Below are 15,310 nucleotides of genomic sequence, written 5' to 3' on the forward strand. Positions count from 1 at the left end.
CCATAATAACCAACTAAAGAGCCAAGAAAAATCAGTGCTAAAGTGGAAATATCACCTTTAGAGGTGAAGAACATCTGGGACAGCTACATATTCTTGAAGTAAATGAGAAATTAACAAGCTTATTCCTCTGTAGCATTCTGTTTCATTTCAAGGAAGCATTATGGCCACCTTATCCCTTTGTTCCTAGAGTTTATTGCTATAATAAGAGACTCAGAGTCTGAAATGAGTGAGTTGAATAAAAAAAACTTATTTTATTTGGTTTTATTTTTAAATACAATCATAAGAGATTAGGGTTAGAAGACACTTCAGGAGGGCATCAAGTCCAAAACAGGGCCAACCCCAACTAACCCATTCCACCAGGGCTGAGTCAAGCCTGTCTTAAGAAGGATGGTGATTCCACCACTTCCCTTCCAGGGCTTCACCACCTTCCCATGACGTAGTTTTTCCAAATATCCATCCTAAACCTCCCATGCTGCAGTTGAGATCATTGCTGCTTTTTGTGTGATCCACAACTTGGCTCCCATCCTCTTTCAAACCCCTCTTCAAGTAGTTAAAAGCTGCTGTCAAATTCCACCACACTCTTTTCTTTTGCAGACTAAATAAGCCCAGTTCCCTCAGCCTCTCTTCATAAATGCTGTGCCCAAACCACCTAATAATTTTTGTTCTCCACTGGACTCTCTCTCCAATTTGTCTACATCCATTCTGTTCTGGGGGAGCCCAAAACTGGACACAGTGTTCCAGATGTGGCCACCCCAGTGCTAAATAGAAGGGAATAATCACTTCCCTCAATATGCTGGCAACACTTCTATTAATGGAGCCTAATATGTCGTTAACCGTCTTGACAACAAAGGCACACTGTTGACTCACACCCAGCTTCTCATTCGCTGTACTTCCCAGGTTCTGGTCTGCAGAACTGCTGCTTAGCCCGTCAGTTCCAGCCTGTAGCAGTGTTTGGGATACTCCCATCCTAACTGCAGGACTCTGCACTTACCTTTATTGGACCTCATCAGATATGTTTTGATCAGATATTCCAGTTTGTCTCAGTGACTCTGGACCTTATTCAATGGTTGCCTGTATTTCTATTTTCATGGCAGTGGTTTCCCTTCCCTGCTTGGTCACAGCCAGGCAAGTATAGATCTCAAATCTGAGTCTAATCCAGTTAGAGGCAGGATGTTTCTGTGGATGAAGCACTGGACAGGGAATCAGGAGACTTGTGTTCTATTCCTAGCTCAGCTGCTGACCTACTTGATAATCCACCTGGTTGTTGTGGTTACCTATGGCATTGAGCACTTGCAGACTTCTCTAATTTGCAGTGTTGCATCATCACCCAGGAGCCATATGCCTCCCTAGTGGAGCGCCATTGAATTGAATAGCATCTACCTCACAAAATAGTTTGGCTTCAGGTCTCAAACTTTTGCTGCTTCCCCTTTCCTCCCCTCCACACCTCATATGCCTCTGATAGGGGACCCTCTCTCTATGGGGTCTGCTAGCTGAATGAGAGAGCAATACTCTGACCTGGTATGGCAAATTCCTTCTTCGAATCTCTCCTCCAGTAATGCCTGCTTATGTCTACTTAGCAGTTCAAAGGAAGAATTAAAGAAAAAAAATATTTTGCCAAGCCAATTACACAAAGACGTACATTTGATGGAAAGAAGGTGATACCTTTATGAACCTGAACAGGGAAATGGCTCATCTTTCAGCCTGAGATTTCATTATGGCCATTAGTCACCTTCATTGATACTGAATCTTACGACATAAAATAATCTAAACAAGGTTTTTCAAAAGAACTTGAATTTCAATGCTTACATGCCTTAGATTTCACAGATCCCAGTTCTGACCTTTTAAAAAATGTATTCATTTTATTGCTCACTCATTAGTGGAGATTTCGAGAGTTACACATAGTCTCTATAGCTTCTGAGGGCAACTCTACACTAGAAAAGAAATTTGACCTAAGAAACACAAATCCGTCAATGAGAATTGTATAGCTTGGAGCCAATGTACCTTAGGTTGAATTTCCAGCATGGCCCAAAGTCAGGAGGTCAATGGGAGAAGTTCTTCTACTGACTTCCCTTATTCCTCATGACAGGTGTACCATGGTCAATGGGGTACTCTCAGGGTTCAATTTAGCATGTTTCTACCAGGTGTGCTAAATTGAACTCTGGAAGATTGACCGTGGCAACTTCGATTTTCTCTTTAATGTAGACAAGCCCAAAGACGTTAGGTTAACATACATTAATTGTGTAAGAGGGCAGGATTTAGACTTTAAATAAAGTGTGTGAATAGAATAGTTAATTAGAATCTGTGGGATACACAATTCGTTCAGCTTTTGAGGATCAGTCCTGGAGTGAATGTGAGATGTTCATTGTTCTTCATCTCAAACATAGCAGGGAGAATCACCCTTCCCTACCAACACTTGTTACTTCCTGCATCCCTTTCATGATGCATTTCTACAGTATATATCCATTGAAAGTGTCAGGAATATGTGCAGATGTCCCACAGATCAGTAATTTCCAGAAAGTGTCCCTAAAGGCTATTGATATTGCTGATATTTTACTAGAAAGGCAAAGGGAACTTAAGCCTGCATATGATAGCTGTGTACATGTACAGTGGGCAGTAATACCACCATACCCAAAATGTCCCACTGCATCCTAGAGTTCTCATGAGTGTGGAAAGGAGCTCATTGTCTGAGGAGAGGTTAAATTTATTCAAAGAATATATCACAAATAAATTTGTCTATAGTTTGTGTGGTAGTTTCATGCTCTGAGGACAAGGATGCAATCTCTCTGTGGTTTGTACAATTCTGAATACAATGGGGCAGAAAGCCTGGCTGGGACATTGGAATATTCTTGTATCATTAATAGTGTATGTTATCTGACAGGCTTCTGTTGTGTGGTATTTCCAAAAGGGTTAATTTCTCCTTTCTTAGCCATTCCAGTTCTTTCTGAGCAATTCATCTATCTGTGATCCATAGGCTGTCTCTGAATGCCCCAGCCAGAAGAGATTTTATTACGATGAACCCTCTTATATTACTGTCTGTAGTGAATTAGCACTGTAATATTGGGGCAAGGACCTCTTAGATATTGCAGGAACACAGAAACTTAGTGCTGTGCCAGCAAAGTATCTCTGGAAGAGGACAACTGATACTTGATATTGATTCCAGGAGTTTAAAATATATATATATAGTCTTCACAAAATGCAGTGGCAAAGTTAGGTGGTCATTGTGCAGAAGCAGGCCTCTCTGTTGCAAGAGACTTCCATACATGTTTCTATGACCGAGGGTGGGAAGAGAAGAATTTGTCTTGTTTTATATTTTCTGTGGATTGTATTCCTGGAGCTAGCAGTTATACGCCTAGTAAACTCGAACTTGTTTCTTAGCCTCTGTCCCAGTTCTCAAATTTGAGGAACCACAGCTGAAGCCCCAACACACTCCCAAAAGGAATATTTTCCATTATTAAAGAACAAAACTCCGTCACGCTGAAGAGTGAATCTCTCACACTCAGATATCTTAGTTAATTGACTCAAAAATGTGCGTTGTGAGTCCAGTTTCTTCTCATGACCTACCTGTAGCCCCAGTGCATACATCTGCTACAGCACCTGGCATTTGGCATTCAGACTGGAATCTGTATGGGCTGCAGCTTTAGAGAAGAGCTTGATTATAAGTCCTACCAGAAGAACAGAGGGTTCTTGAGATGTGGGGGGCAGTTCTGAGTGGTGCATTTTACCTAATCTCATTGGAAAAAAAGTGTTTGATTCTTTCCAATTTGTCCAACAAGTACAACCCCAGTAGCTTTGTGTCCTGGTGATAAAGCATATTTCCTTTAAAAGGGATTAGCACCTTTGGTATTGCAGAGATCCAAGTTGAGGAAATTCTGTAGTCGTGATTGAAAACAAAGAAACTTCAGAATGTAAAGAACCCCACTGCTGATCTATCTTCCTTGCCAGTAAACAAGTTATGTTGTGTTGTGTTTTATGTTATATGTTATGTTAAAATGTGACTTAAGCGCCAAGACAAAAATAAGACTTCTGATTTGTGCATAGTTGCCATATCTTTTCCTCTTATCAAATTTAAATGAAATATATTGAAAGCCCTGCTGGTCCTCTGTTTATCCACAAAATGGATATAGTACAGCTTTAGCTTGTTCTGCCTTATTCAGATAATGCTTACCCGAAGAACTCTAGTTCTCATGCTTAAAAGAAGGTTCTTAACTCAGGCCTATTCATTCCCCTAGAGGCAACAACATCAGTAAATGTCATCAATAATAGTTTATGATGGCGACATTTATCTAGCTAAAAGCTGGGAAGAAGGTCCTTTCACATAGGCTGCCAAACAACTGTGACCTGACGGCACCAACATTTGTTGAGTAATGACCTGTCTTATTTAGTTTATTTTGGTTAGTTGACTTTAACTCATATGTAAATTCCCTGGGACAGGGTCCATCCTTTTGTTCTATGTTTATAGAGAGCCTAGCACAATAGGACCATGGTCTACGCCTTGGGCCCACTGATGCTACTGCAACACCAATAATAATTTTAGAATGTCTTCCTCATCTGACTAATTTGTATGTGTCTGGTGGCCCTCCTAGACCCCCTCACCAGTCATTGCAGAGGACAGTGGGGAAGTCATGAAATCTCCCTCACTGAGGTTTTCAAAAAGAGGCAGGATAGCCATCTATCTTTGATGGCTCAAAGACGACAAATCCTGTATTGTAGTAGGCCATTTGACTAGATGATCCTTGTAGGCCTTTCTAACTTTATGGTTCTGTGATTTTCTATGTCTACAAAATAGTACACACACTGAATTTGAACGAGAAACCTCTAAGGATCATTGTGAAATAATTTAGGATCTAATTTCAAGCTTTATTTAAAATAAGAAATTAGATGGTGATGGGGAGAAGGAACTTTCAAAATCTTAAGTGAGTAAATTTTTGATAATTTTGCAATAGATGAGTGAGTTGGGGGGTTGTATGCTGGGGGAGGAGTTAATAGTCATTGGAAGGAAGTCTCGGTGACAGTTGTTTCTATTTCATGCATTTAAGTGATCACAAGTAAGTGAAATTTAAAAGTGTTCAGTGCAGCTTGGGCAGGGGAATGGAACTAGTTATCTGAAAAGGATAAATGGGGAAATGGTGTAAACTGGATTACTGAAATTAAAAGGAGTTTAAAGTAGAAGACAATTAGGAATATGGATATTAACATGGAAGTGATATTATGTAAAATGATAAGAATTAAACTCAGCTGGCACTGAATAATGTGTAACCTGGAAGAAAAATCTGTATTTGGTTGATTTCCATGTAAAACTCTCATTGTATGGATTATGGTTTCCAGTCCTTTTGCAGGAAGAAAATGGAGTTGAGGAAACTCTGCTGTTTGTTTGTTTGTTTGTTTGTTACACAATAGCAATTGCTCACCTGACATGGGAGTCAGAAACATAGCCCTTGGTATTGTATAGGGATAAATCTGAGTTAGTACAATTTGGGACCAGGTCTGTTCTCGGTATTATCATTCTCTAGTGAGTAGGTGAAATGAAAGTTGATGCTGCCAAACTGTTGTAAGACAAACGAGACTGAGGACCACTAATTTAAAAGGATTTACTCCAGGTTTAAACCAGGAGAGCTGAGATCGGCTTTAGCCCGCTATGTGCTTTAATTTTTAAATAGGTTGCTCTCCTGGTTTTGAAGGGATGGCAGGTGGCGGAGAGTACATGTTTGCTCCAAAACTTGAATCTCCATATGTGTTAGTTCAATTAGACTGAAATATTAAGTGTCTCTCATTTCTTTCATCTTGGAGTATGACTCCTTGATGGGTCATTCTGTACGGATATAGTTTTGTCAAATTATTTTAGGGGCATAATTGCTTTCTCAGCTAATAAGAACTGATACAATTATCCTGTCTGGTTTTTATTTTCCTTCATGTTCCAATATGTGCCTTTCCAGCTCTGCTTTACATCCCACAGGGAATTGGGAAGGAAATGCAGTGCAGTGCTTCAGAAAACTAATCTCTTGGAGGTTATTTATCTCAGGCACAACTTGTTAACTTTGTTCCTTTCATGGGGCAAAAATAGAAATGAAACATTTCTGTGGTTAACAAGTATGGACTCTTTCAAAGGTAGGGTTGGAAACCAAAGTTGCAGATAGTCTATGGACCCCAGAAGTTTTGTGCAGGTAGGAAAAGTTCTAATCCTTGAAAAGAATTTTCAAACTTTCATTCATTAAATTAAACTTTCAGTAACCAGTTGGGGGTTGACTCTCAGATTCTTGGATAAGTCCCAGACAGTAGAGTTTGGACGTGATATAGATTAAGCATGTTTCAATCCTTAATGCATCCTTCCTTCCCAAACTCATCTGATTCTTGGTTGGCTTTAGGTAGAGTTAGGCACTTATTTGAAACAGTGGTTCTCCAGGATATGAAACTTTTGAGTGGGAAGGGGGAATATAGTAGCAGATTACAGATCCTCCCTCAAAAAAACAAAACCAAATAAAAACATGAAAGTAGTGAATATGGTTTTCTGAGGATGTCTATACTTGTTGCTTGCTCAGCTGTCATTTAAAATGAGAAAAGCAAGACTAAATATCCGCTATTTAAAGGGTCTAAAAATCCTGGAGGGAGCTTGAATATTTACAGTAAATTGGTATGTTTAGAATGGGTCTGAATTTGCTGGAAACTGTTCCATCTCACCCCTAGAAAATGTCTCCCATGGGAATTTTGCTTGGCTTTTGAAAACTAGACTGGAAATTATGGTGTGTAGAGCTGTGCTGCATTGGCAGGCAGATAGCCTAATACAAACATAGGAGCTAGAGATGGAGAATAAAACTTAACGTTTCCCTGAAATTCACTTGACATTTATCAGACTAAACCCCTTTTGGATCTTGACATAGGTGTATAACTCCAGAATTCATTTTTCCCTTTCTGTTGGGAGTACAGTGCTAGGATTACACAATGATAACTAATATGGCAGTTGTTGCTTGAAAGGGCACTGAAGAATGGGCAAAGATTGCTTATTAATAAAAGTCCTAAATATACATGCCTATGAACTTATCAAGTCTTAATTTTTGTTTTCCTATTGATATGCGTCTTCTGTCTTTGCTGGAGTATACAGTATATTTGGCAAATGATTGACCTTCAGCGGTACAATATTTTTTTTCTATTTTACAAATTCACATGAGTTGCAAATTGGGGATCAAAAAAGAACTAGATCAAGTCATGGAGGTTAGGTCCACCAATGGCTATAAGCCAGGATGGGTAGCAATGGAGTCCCTAGCCTCTGTCTGCCAAGGCTGGAAATAGGTGACAGAAGAGGGATTACTTGAGAATCACTTGTTCTGTCTACTCCCTCTGAGACATCTGGCCTTGGTCATTGTCAGAAGACAGGATACTGGACTAAATGGACATTTGATCTGACCCAGTGTAGCCATTCTTACCATGTTTTTAATTATTTAAACCTTCAGGAAAGTGAAAATGACTTTTTTAGTTATACTAATTTATGCAAATATTTATCACAATGTAGGAAAATATTTCCTTGGTCATACATGCTATTTTACTCCAATGGCCCAGATTTTTTTCTGTCTTCTGAATCCTTTAGTTTGTGGTCCAATCTCCTCTGAAATTCTTTGAGTTTGGGGCTCCCATCAAGTGCCCAGACCAAGTTACCCTATAGTGTGTATGGTAACATACCATAGATTGTGTGTGTGTGTGTGTGTGTGTGTGATGACAGTATTCACAGACCAGTCAGGCATAGCCAACGTGCAAAAATTTAATGTCATCTATCACAGAACACAATATCAAGACATATAAATGCCAAGTTCATACGCGCTTGGTCAGGAGAAGCAGTTTGTGGTGATGAGCTTTGTAGAATAGCTAGGAGAGGCCAGAATATTTTAAAAGTGGTTAATTGTCAGTGATACACAAATATCCAATGAGGTCTAGCAATGAGACGTGACCTCTCAAACAAGCTTGCAGACCAACAGCAGCAAAATAATGAAATATGTGCCAGCTAAATAAAGGTTCATTTCACCATTTGCACTTATCTTCTTGCTTTAAAAGGACACCTGTTTTTTGTAAAGTAAAGATACAACATGATGGGTTGGCATTACAAGTAGAGAAGCAATGCGCTAGTCCATTGTCTCTTGGCCTCTGCAAATTAAACAGCAGATTGCCTTCCACTCATGAACAGAATGAGGGTAGAGTTTTGTGGTTTATTTTTAACATGCACACAGACACACTGTGTGTGTGTGTCTGTGTGTTTTAATTAGAAAAGGTTTCCATGGCATCACCAAACTTGAGAAAAACACAGATTGACTTGTGAATGCAAAGATGACAGATCACTTTCATTAGCGAAAGTCCAAAGTTTTTTTCACCTGTTTCTTGTGCATATGATGTTTATTTCAGTGGTCATTCTACAACAGTATTCTTTTGTATAGTTTCCTTTTGTGGATTTCTTTGTAGATGCCATGGGGAAGGAGGGTGTGTGTGTGTATGATTTTTACCTATTCGCTTTGAAGTTGCATATTTTTTCTTTAAAAAAAAATTCTCCCCACTTACCCTGTGCTCACAAAAGTTTACCAGAATACAGATGCACTACAATCAATCCTTTGTCAGTGGCTCATAAGTACCCAAACCTTTTATTTTTCTGTAGCTCAGCCAGCCATGTTGAATTTGGCCAAATGGCTTCTGGTTCTGCCATGTAACAGAAGAACACCAAACTGTTTTCATATCTATTCACATCTACTGTAGTATGTAATTTGTATTTGCAGGAGGGGAATGTTTGTTTCCATCTCAGATTCAATGATTTGTGATTGAGTCACCATTTATATACCCAATTTTCCATCTGAAAGCTTTTTTAAAGAAAATATGAAAAGGGATAAGCATTTAATTGCAGGGCATAACAATGAAACTTTCAAAAAACTGGTGAATTTCCCTTAGTTTTGTTTGCCACTGTGGCATTAACCCTTATTTAGCAATAAAAATAACAAAAAACACCTTACAGTTAATAATCTCTTTCCATGTCCATCTAGATAGGTAATTTGTCTCTGACAATGGGTAATATCAGAGCTTCTAACGAAGAAACCTCATAATGGAAAATTATAGAATAGCTCACTCATTCAGAAGTTTTCAAAGTGCCAGGCAACCAGAGAGAGATTTATACCCATTTCTCTATTATTTTATCCTAGCCACATGTGTCTTTTTAGAATCCCATGAAAGACGTTGGCCTTAACTATATTTTGCATGAATTACACAAGTTACATTCTGTTTATTAGGGGAAAAAAAAGCTTTACTGAAAGCTACTCATGCAAACTGGTACTCTGAATTCAATGGGATATTCATATGAGTTACGGGTGGTAGATGTGAACCACAAAATACAATGCTTGTGTGTTTGTGAGACAGATGGAGGAGAGGTGGAGAGACCAGCACTGTACTTAAAATAAAGAAATAAGAATAGTAACTTCTAAAATCTATGAGGAAATTTATATATTAGCAAATGAATGGCTAGTTATAACTACACACACGTATGCTTGTATTTGTTTGCATTGCATCTATAAACAAAATGAATCTTAAACGTACTTTTTGTAGTTAAGCAAATATTTGATAGTAATCACCTTTCCTTTATTTCATTGAGAGATATAGATGATTCTTATCTGTAAGAGCTCTGATGAAGTTAGTCGAGTAGCGAACTTTGGTGTGTGTGTGTGTGTGGTGTGTGTGTGTGTGTCTTGGAAGAGATTTCTTTTAAATGATGGAGAAAATATGGGCAACATTAAAAAAAAAAGTCATTTCAGCAAATAAGGAGAAAACATTTCACTTGTAGAGTGAGACAGAAAGTGATATAGGAAATAGATACACGCCAAGTAAATTTATTAAGTGCAACTTTCTCTCTGTCTCTCTCTTTCTCTCTCTTTTAGATAAAAAACCTCTTCATGAAATAAAACCCCAAAGTAAGTTTATTTTTTGTCTGGTAAATATTTTCATTTTTCTCTTTCATTCTGCTTCATTTGTTTAAGAGCTAAATAAAACAAAGTTGTATGAAAGACAAATAGGTTTAAAAAGCCTCTTCTTAGTAATCATAGTTTTTACATTAAATATAAAAATGTGACTATTCTTCAGGAGTTATGAGTCATATCATGGGCCATTTCTGTTGTAGCGCTTGCCTTAGAATTTCTCTCTTGATATCTACTGTGGTTTTATGGTTAAAAATATATAAATAAAACATTTCCCCAACCAGCTGAATGTTTTGAGATTATAGGTTTCCTTCCTTTATAGCACCCTAAAATGTCCAGAACTTAAATGAAGATATTTTGATTATACTTTTGATCAAAGTGTATTGTGGGGGGAAAAAATCTGTTTCCAGACACGTTACTTTTGAGTATGAATCTGTAAAACTTTATTTAAATTGTTTTTGAGAGATTCCCTGTAAGTGCATATTATTTACCTGAAAGTCCCAGGTTTAAGGGACACATTTTATAAATTAAAGTGCCTCAGTGAATTAGGCACTCAAATCCCATAGAAAATTCAGTGGGGTTTGAGTATGTAACTATTGGCAATGCTTTGGGAATCCTAGTCCACAGGCTGTGTCTACACTAGCAAGTTCTTTCCAAAGATTTTTCAAAAGAAGAGGGCTCTTTCAAAAGATCCCATGGAATGTCTACACACAAAAAGTGTTCTTTCTAAAGTAAATTGATAGAATGCAGCACTCCTTCCAAAACTGCTCTTCCTTTCTTCTTTCAGGAAGAGCACCTCCTCCTGTAAGCTTCTTTAGAAAGAAAACGTCCTGCAGGCTGGTTTTTTTTTTTTCCAATCCCCAGCCCATTCTTTTGAAAGAGTGGGGGCTGTGTGGACACTCTCTTTCAAAAGAGCAGATCAGTCTTTTGATCATCTTTTTTTGTGTGTGGATGCATGCTTTTGAAAGAAATTCTTTCAGAAGAGATCTTCCAGAAGGGCTTCTTTAGCAAGATCTCTGTCGTGTAGATGTAGGCTGCTTTTACACGCTCACTCTCCCGTTGGAGGTGGCATTGTAGTGAGGCAATTTGAAGCAGGCTAATGTGGTGCTAACATGCATATTCAGTGCCTCATTAGCATAATGGCAGTTGCAGGAATTTGAAGTGCAGACTTTGAATTGCAGATCAACAGTGTAGATGGGGGCAGCTTCAAAATAGGCACCCCATTTTGACATTCCCTTACTCTAGTCTAGTTCTGTGGAAATAAGGGAATGTCAGAGTGGGGTACGTATTTCAAAGCTGCCCCCATCTACACTGTCAATCTGCAATTCCAAGTCTGCCCTTTGAAATTCATGCAGCTGCCATTGTGCTAATGAAGTGCTGAATAGCCACATTAGCACCTCATTAGCCTGCTTCAAATTGCCTCATTACCATGCCACCTCTGACAGGAGAGTGAGTGTAGAAGCAGCTATAGCTACAGTATATATTGTTAGGCCTGCATACAGTGTATATATAGTATACATAAAGATGTCAGATTGATGGTTAATTTTCATGGTGCTTCGTAAAGGCAAGTCAGTAAACTCTGTTCATAATATTTTGTACATTAAAAATAGGCATTCTGAAAGAATCATTTTGGTTAAAAGTCCATCTCCACTGATAATCATTATATCCACATAGATTGGAGATGCATAATTTAATAGCTGCAAAAATGTGATGCAATGAAAGTAATGAGAGAAAAATTACCCTCCTAGGTAGCTGTTCCTCTTGGCAGGCTGAAGGCACTCGGCCTTCAGTTTCTCATCCTGTGACACATTGGAGTTCTGTGGGTGTCCTCCATGATCATCCTTATTACATTTCATTTCTTGGTTTGCACACAGTCCTTGAGTATGATGTCCTTCTTCCCAATTATGAAATGTTTCTATGGATATTCAGAATCAAAAGCAAATGGTCAAACATTCCAAGTGTGGCTTGCATTTTCCTGCCCTTCTAAACTGGTCTGTATGGGCTCATCTCACTGCTGCCATGTACTGCTGATAAATTTTGTATCTTATCTTGAGCAATTGTTGCATTCTTTTTTTTTTATTTGTGCACCTCCTACCTAACTGTTGGATCCTAAAAGAGAATAAGTCAAACTGCTTTATTTTTTGATTTATTAAAAATTGTAAGAGAGTCAGTTTTAGTGCATAAGGTTCCTGTTGCTGTTCAATGGAAATAGGGTGCTTAGTTTAAGACTACATTAATCATCACTGACGCAAAATCAGTCAATTTGAAGATAATTGAGAAACAGCTTGTTCTGCTGAACAGCCTTATATGTGGTTCTCTGGCTTTGACTTGTTTCGCATATCTCTTAAGACTTTCACATGTTCTAGGAATGGGTGTATGGAGAAACAGATTTCCAGTTACCAGGAATACAAAAGGAGAACGAAGTGTAGGGAGAGGGAAAATAAATGCAAGAGAAATCTTTGCTATCTCTCAACAAACTATAATGGCAAACTGGAGGAAGCATGTGCCCTCCATGGCTCATGGAAAGCACTTATTGTAAATTAGATAATTTAATCAATTATATTTCCTAATGTACTAAACCAAATGTTTCATTTTCTGCTTCTGCACATCTTAAATTATCTTCAGGTGCTTTATGAAACTTAATCACATTTAATAGAAACTTCATTACCATCAAATATGCTTTCAATAAATGTTGTGTAACAGTGTCAGTAGGTAGAGTGAAATATTGGTTATGATTACCACAAATATGTATCTTGCTTAAAAAAAAAACTTAGTACTGCAAGAAAGTCACTGCCTTCTCTGGATCAGGTAGCTGCAATTCATTAAATAATAATTGGTTGACGTCAAATGTTTACTTTCTGTTGTATCTCACAAAAACACAAAAGTATTAAAATAAAATTCCACAGTTCCTTTTTCTTGAATCTTCATTCTCCTAAGGGAAAGAAATTGTGCATAAAAGGCGAGAATAGAAAAAGAGATTAAAGTGAGCTCTTTTTCATTTTTGGTGGTTGTTTGGAAACAAATAATTGTGCTCTGAATGGAAATGAAAGAATAAACACTTCTTTTTATCAGCAGCATGTCCCTTGAAACAAAATTAATAACATTTTGCTTCTTTAACTTGTTATATCTAATGATTTTTTTTCTGTTTCTTAACTGTTTATGGTTTTGCTATAGTCTTTTCATCTCTAATGAAGAAATAGTGGATACCAAAGTGTCACTTTGAGGTCACCTCTAAAAAAAAAACCTCACAACAGTGAACACCTTATTAAAATAAGGAAACCTAGAAAAAATCCTATACCAAGAAGAGAACCATCAAATTTAGGTCCTCCTGTGTATGTGTGTGTGTTAACATTTTTCATTAATGTTAATTGTTCTTGTATTTCTAATGATGTTAAGCATTTTCTCCCAAATCCTTTCAATTATTATTAGAATATTCTCTTTAGCACTTGTAATTCAAACATGGCAGTCTTGTGCTAGTATGTGGAAACCAAAAGTGAAACTGACTGATCTATTTTATTGTCTAAAATGAATGATAATCAGAATGTAAATTGTCTAAGTAAATTTTTTTGAATAATGTAAGAATTTAGAATTATAAATTACTATTAGCAACACAGCTGAGGGATTTTCTAAATGATTTTTTACCCCAACAGTGTTTAAAATGTGACAGCTCTTTAAAAAATGCTTAGTTTTACATACCCTGCTTTGACAATGAGGGATAATTTCTGAATTTGGTGTTGTATATCTACCAGCGGCTGATTTTTATTATTGGTGGAGGTATGAATGTTCTCAGTCAGAATTTAAGCTATTTCAAAGGAGGGGAACGAATTAAGATTTTCCACTTTTATGTATAAAAAGGATACCTTTAAACATTATATTTCAAACAACTACTGAACACATCAGCATAGCTCTCAAGAGGACAGACATGTAGTTGTGGAGAGCTCATACACTTACTTCTGCCCCCTATGATATATACTTTGATGGGTTCAGTCACAGAGATCCCCTTGAGGCTGTCACCTGGTGTGCAGAAAATACCCCTGAGCCCACCTACTTGCCCTCTGGGGCACCTCACCAACCTGTGTTTTTGAGCCAGAACATATGGTCTCCCTCAGTACAGGCTCAGAGTTGGGGTCACAGCTCACAGCAGAGCAACACACACTGAGATCCACTGAGCTCTGGGAAGGCTCAGTCACAGCAACTTGATATAGCACCCAGGTGCACAGCCCCAATGGGACCAACACCCCAGATAAATCTCTCACCAAGCATAATGTTTATACCATGTGAGCGCATAAATTGATCACTCCCTTTATCACTGAAAGAGAGCAATGCACAGCTGTTGCCCTCTCCACCCCATGGCCCTGTAACAATTATTTACACTGGGTTTATAAATAAACAAAAGTGATTTTATGAAGTGTAAAAAGTAGGATTTAAGTGATTGCAAGTAATAGCAGACGGATCAAACTAAGTTACTTAGCAAAATAAAACAAAATATGCTTACTACTTTAAGAAAATTATTACATGCAGTTTCTTTCCCAAGTAGTAAATCTAATCACCTTTTCTCACAAACTAAACAGCTTCCCAGCTTGGGCCTGATCCTCCCTCCATTCAACTCTCAGATGTTTCCAGCAGTCATCTTAGGTGTGTTAAATAGGGGTCTCCTGGCATGTGACACTTTCCTCAGTTGTTTGTTTTCATGCCTTTGGATATATTTTGCCCCAGGCACAAATCCTTTAGGTTCGGTTCAAACTTTTCTCATGCTCAGTGGAAAAGTATAGTGTCCAAAATGGTTTCCAGCATCAGGTGACTTGGTCATATGCCTTTGTGGGACCAACCACAGTCCAGGCTCAGAGGAGAAGCATGACTCTTCAGAGATCCTTGTCCCCAAGACTGTGCTATTAAGTTTAAGTACCACTAATGGCCCTCGCTTTCCATGTCTAGATCAGTAACCAGGTTTATACTTCAAACATCAAAACCAGAAATGATTCATATCCACAAATAAATTAGAAACATTCAGTAGATCACTAGGTTTCCAGTAATAAGCTGTGTGATATATTTTGCCTAAAGCGTTTCTGAGTTAGGCATATTCATGTTTGAAAGCATAATTCCATAAAAAAATTGTGGGTGCAACATCACATATACCACTCTGGGATGATTCATAATAAACAACACATCTCCTGGCTTATTAAATGTCCACAAAATATAAGACACGAATAGCTTGTAAGTGTCCAATATCTAAGAGCAAAGATGTTCATGGACAAAGAAGTGAGAAGAAATTGTAATGTCATTGATTTGTGCACTTCCTTTCCTGTATTGTGGCATTAGAGAACAAAACCGAAGTTTGAAAGTTGCTTCTGTGGGTAATGGCAGAGACTCGGGAGATC

General features: G+C 37.9%; 1 protein-coding gene and 1 long non-coding RNA gene across 6 annotated transcripts in view; one reads left to right on the plus strand and one right to left on the minus strand.

Annotated features, from left to right (window-relative positions):
• The window catches only part of UNC5D (unc-5 netrin receptor D), a 301,553-nt gene that overhangs the window by 221,872 nt on the left and 64,371 nt on the right, over nucleotides 1–15,310 (plus strand). For 3 of the 4 annotated variants that reach the window (XM_074981594.1, XM_074981597.1, XM_074981596.1), the window contains exon 8: nucleotides 9,897–9,929. The exons of the other annotated variant lie outside the window; for it this stretch is intronic. In XM_074981594.1, the coding sequence (XP_074837695.1) occupies nucleotides 9,897–9,929 (33 nt within the window). The remainder of the gene's footprint in view (nucleotides 1–9,896; nucleotides 9,930–15,310) is intronic. 4 annotated transcript variants of the gene reach the window in all.
• LOC142004150 (uncharacterized) overlaps nucleotides 1–15,310 on the minus strand; it is a 233,621-nt gene that overhangs the window by 107,970 nt on the left and 110,341 nt on the right. The gene's annotated exons all lie outside the window — the stretch shown is intronic.

This window comes from Carettochelys insculpta, chromosome 31, assembly GCF_033958435.1.
Source record: "Carettochelys insculpta isolate YL-2023 chromosome 31, ASM3395843v1, whole genome shotgun sequence".
Taxonomy (NCBI): Eukaryota; Metazoa; Chordata; order Testudines; family Carettochelyidae; genus Carettochelys; species Carettochelys insculpta.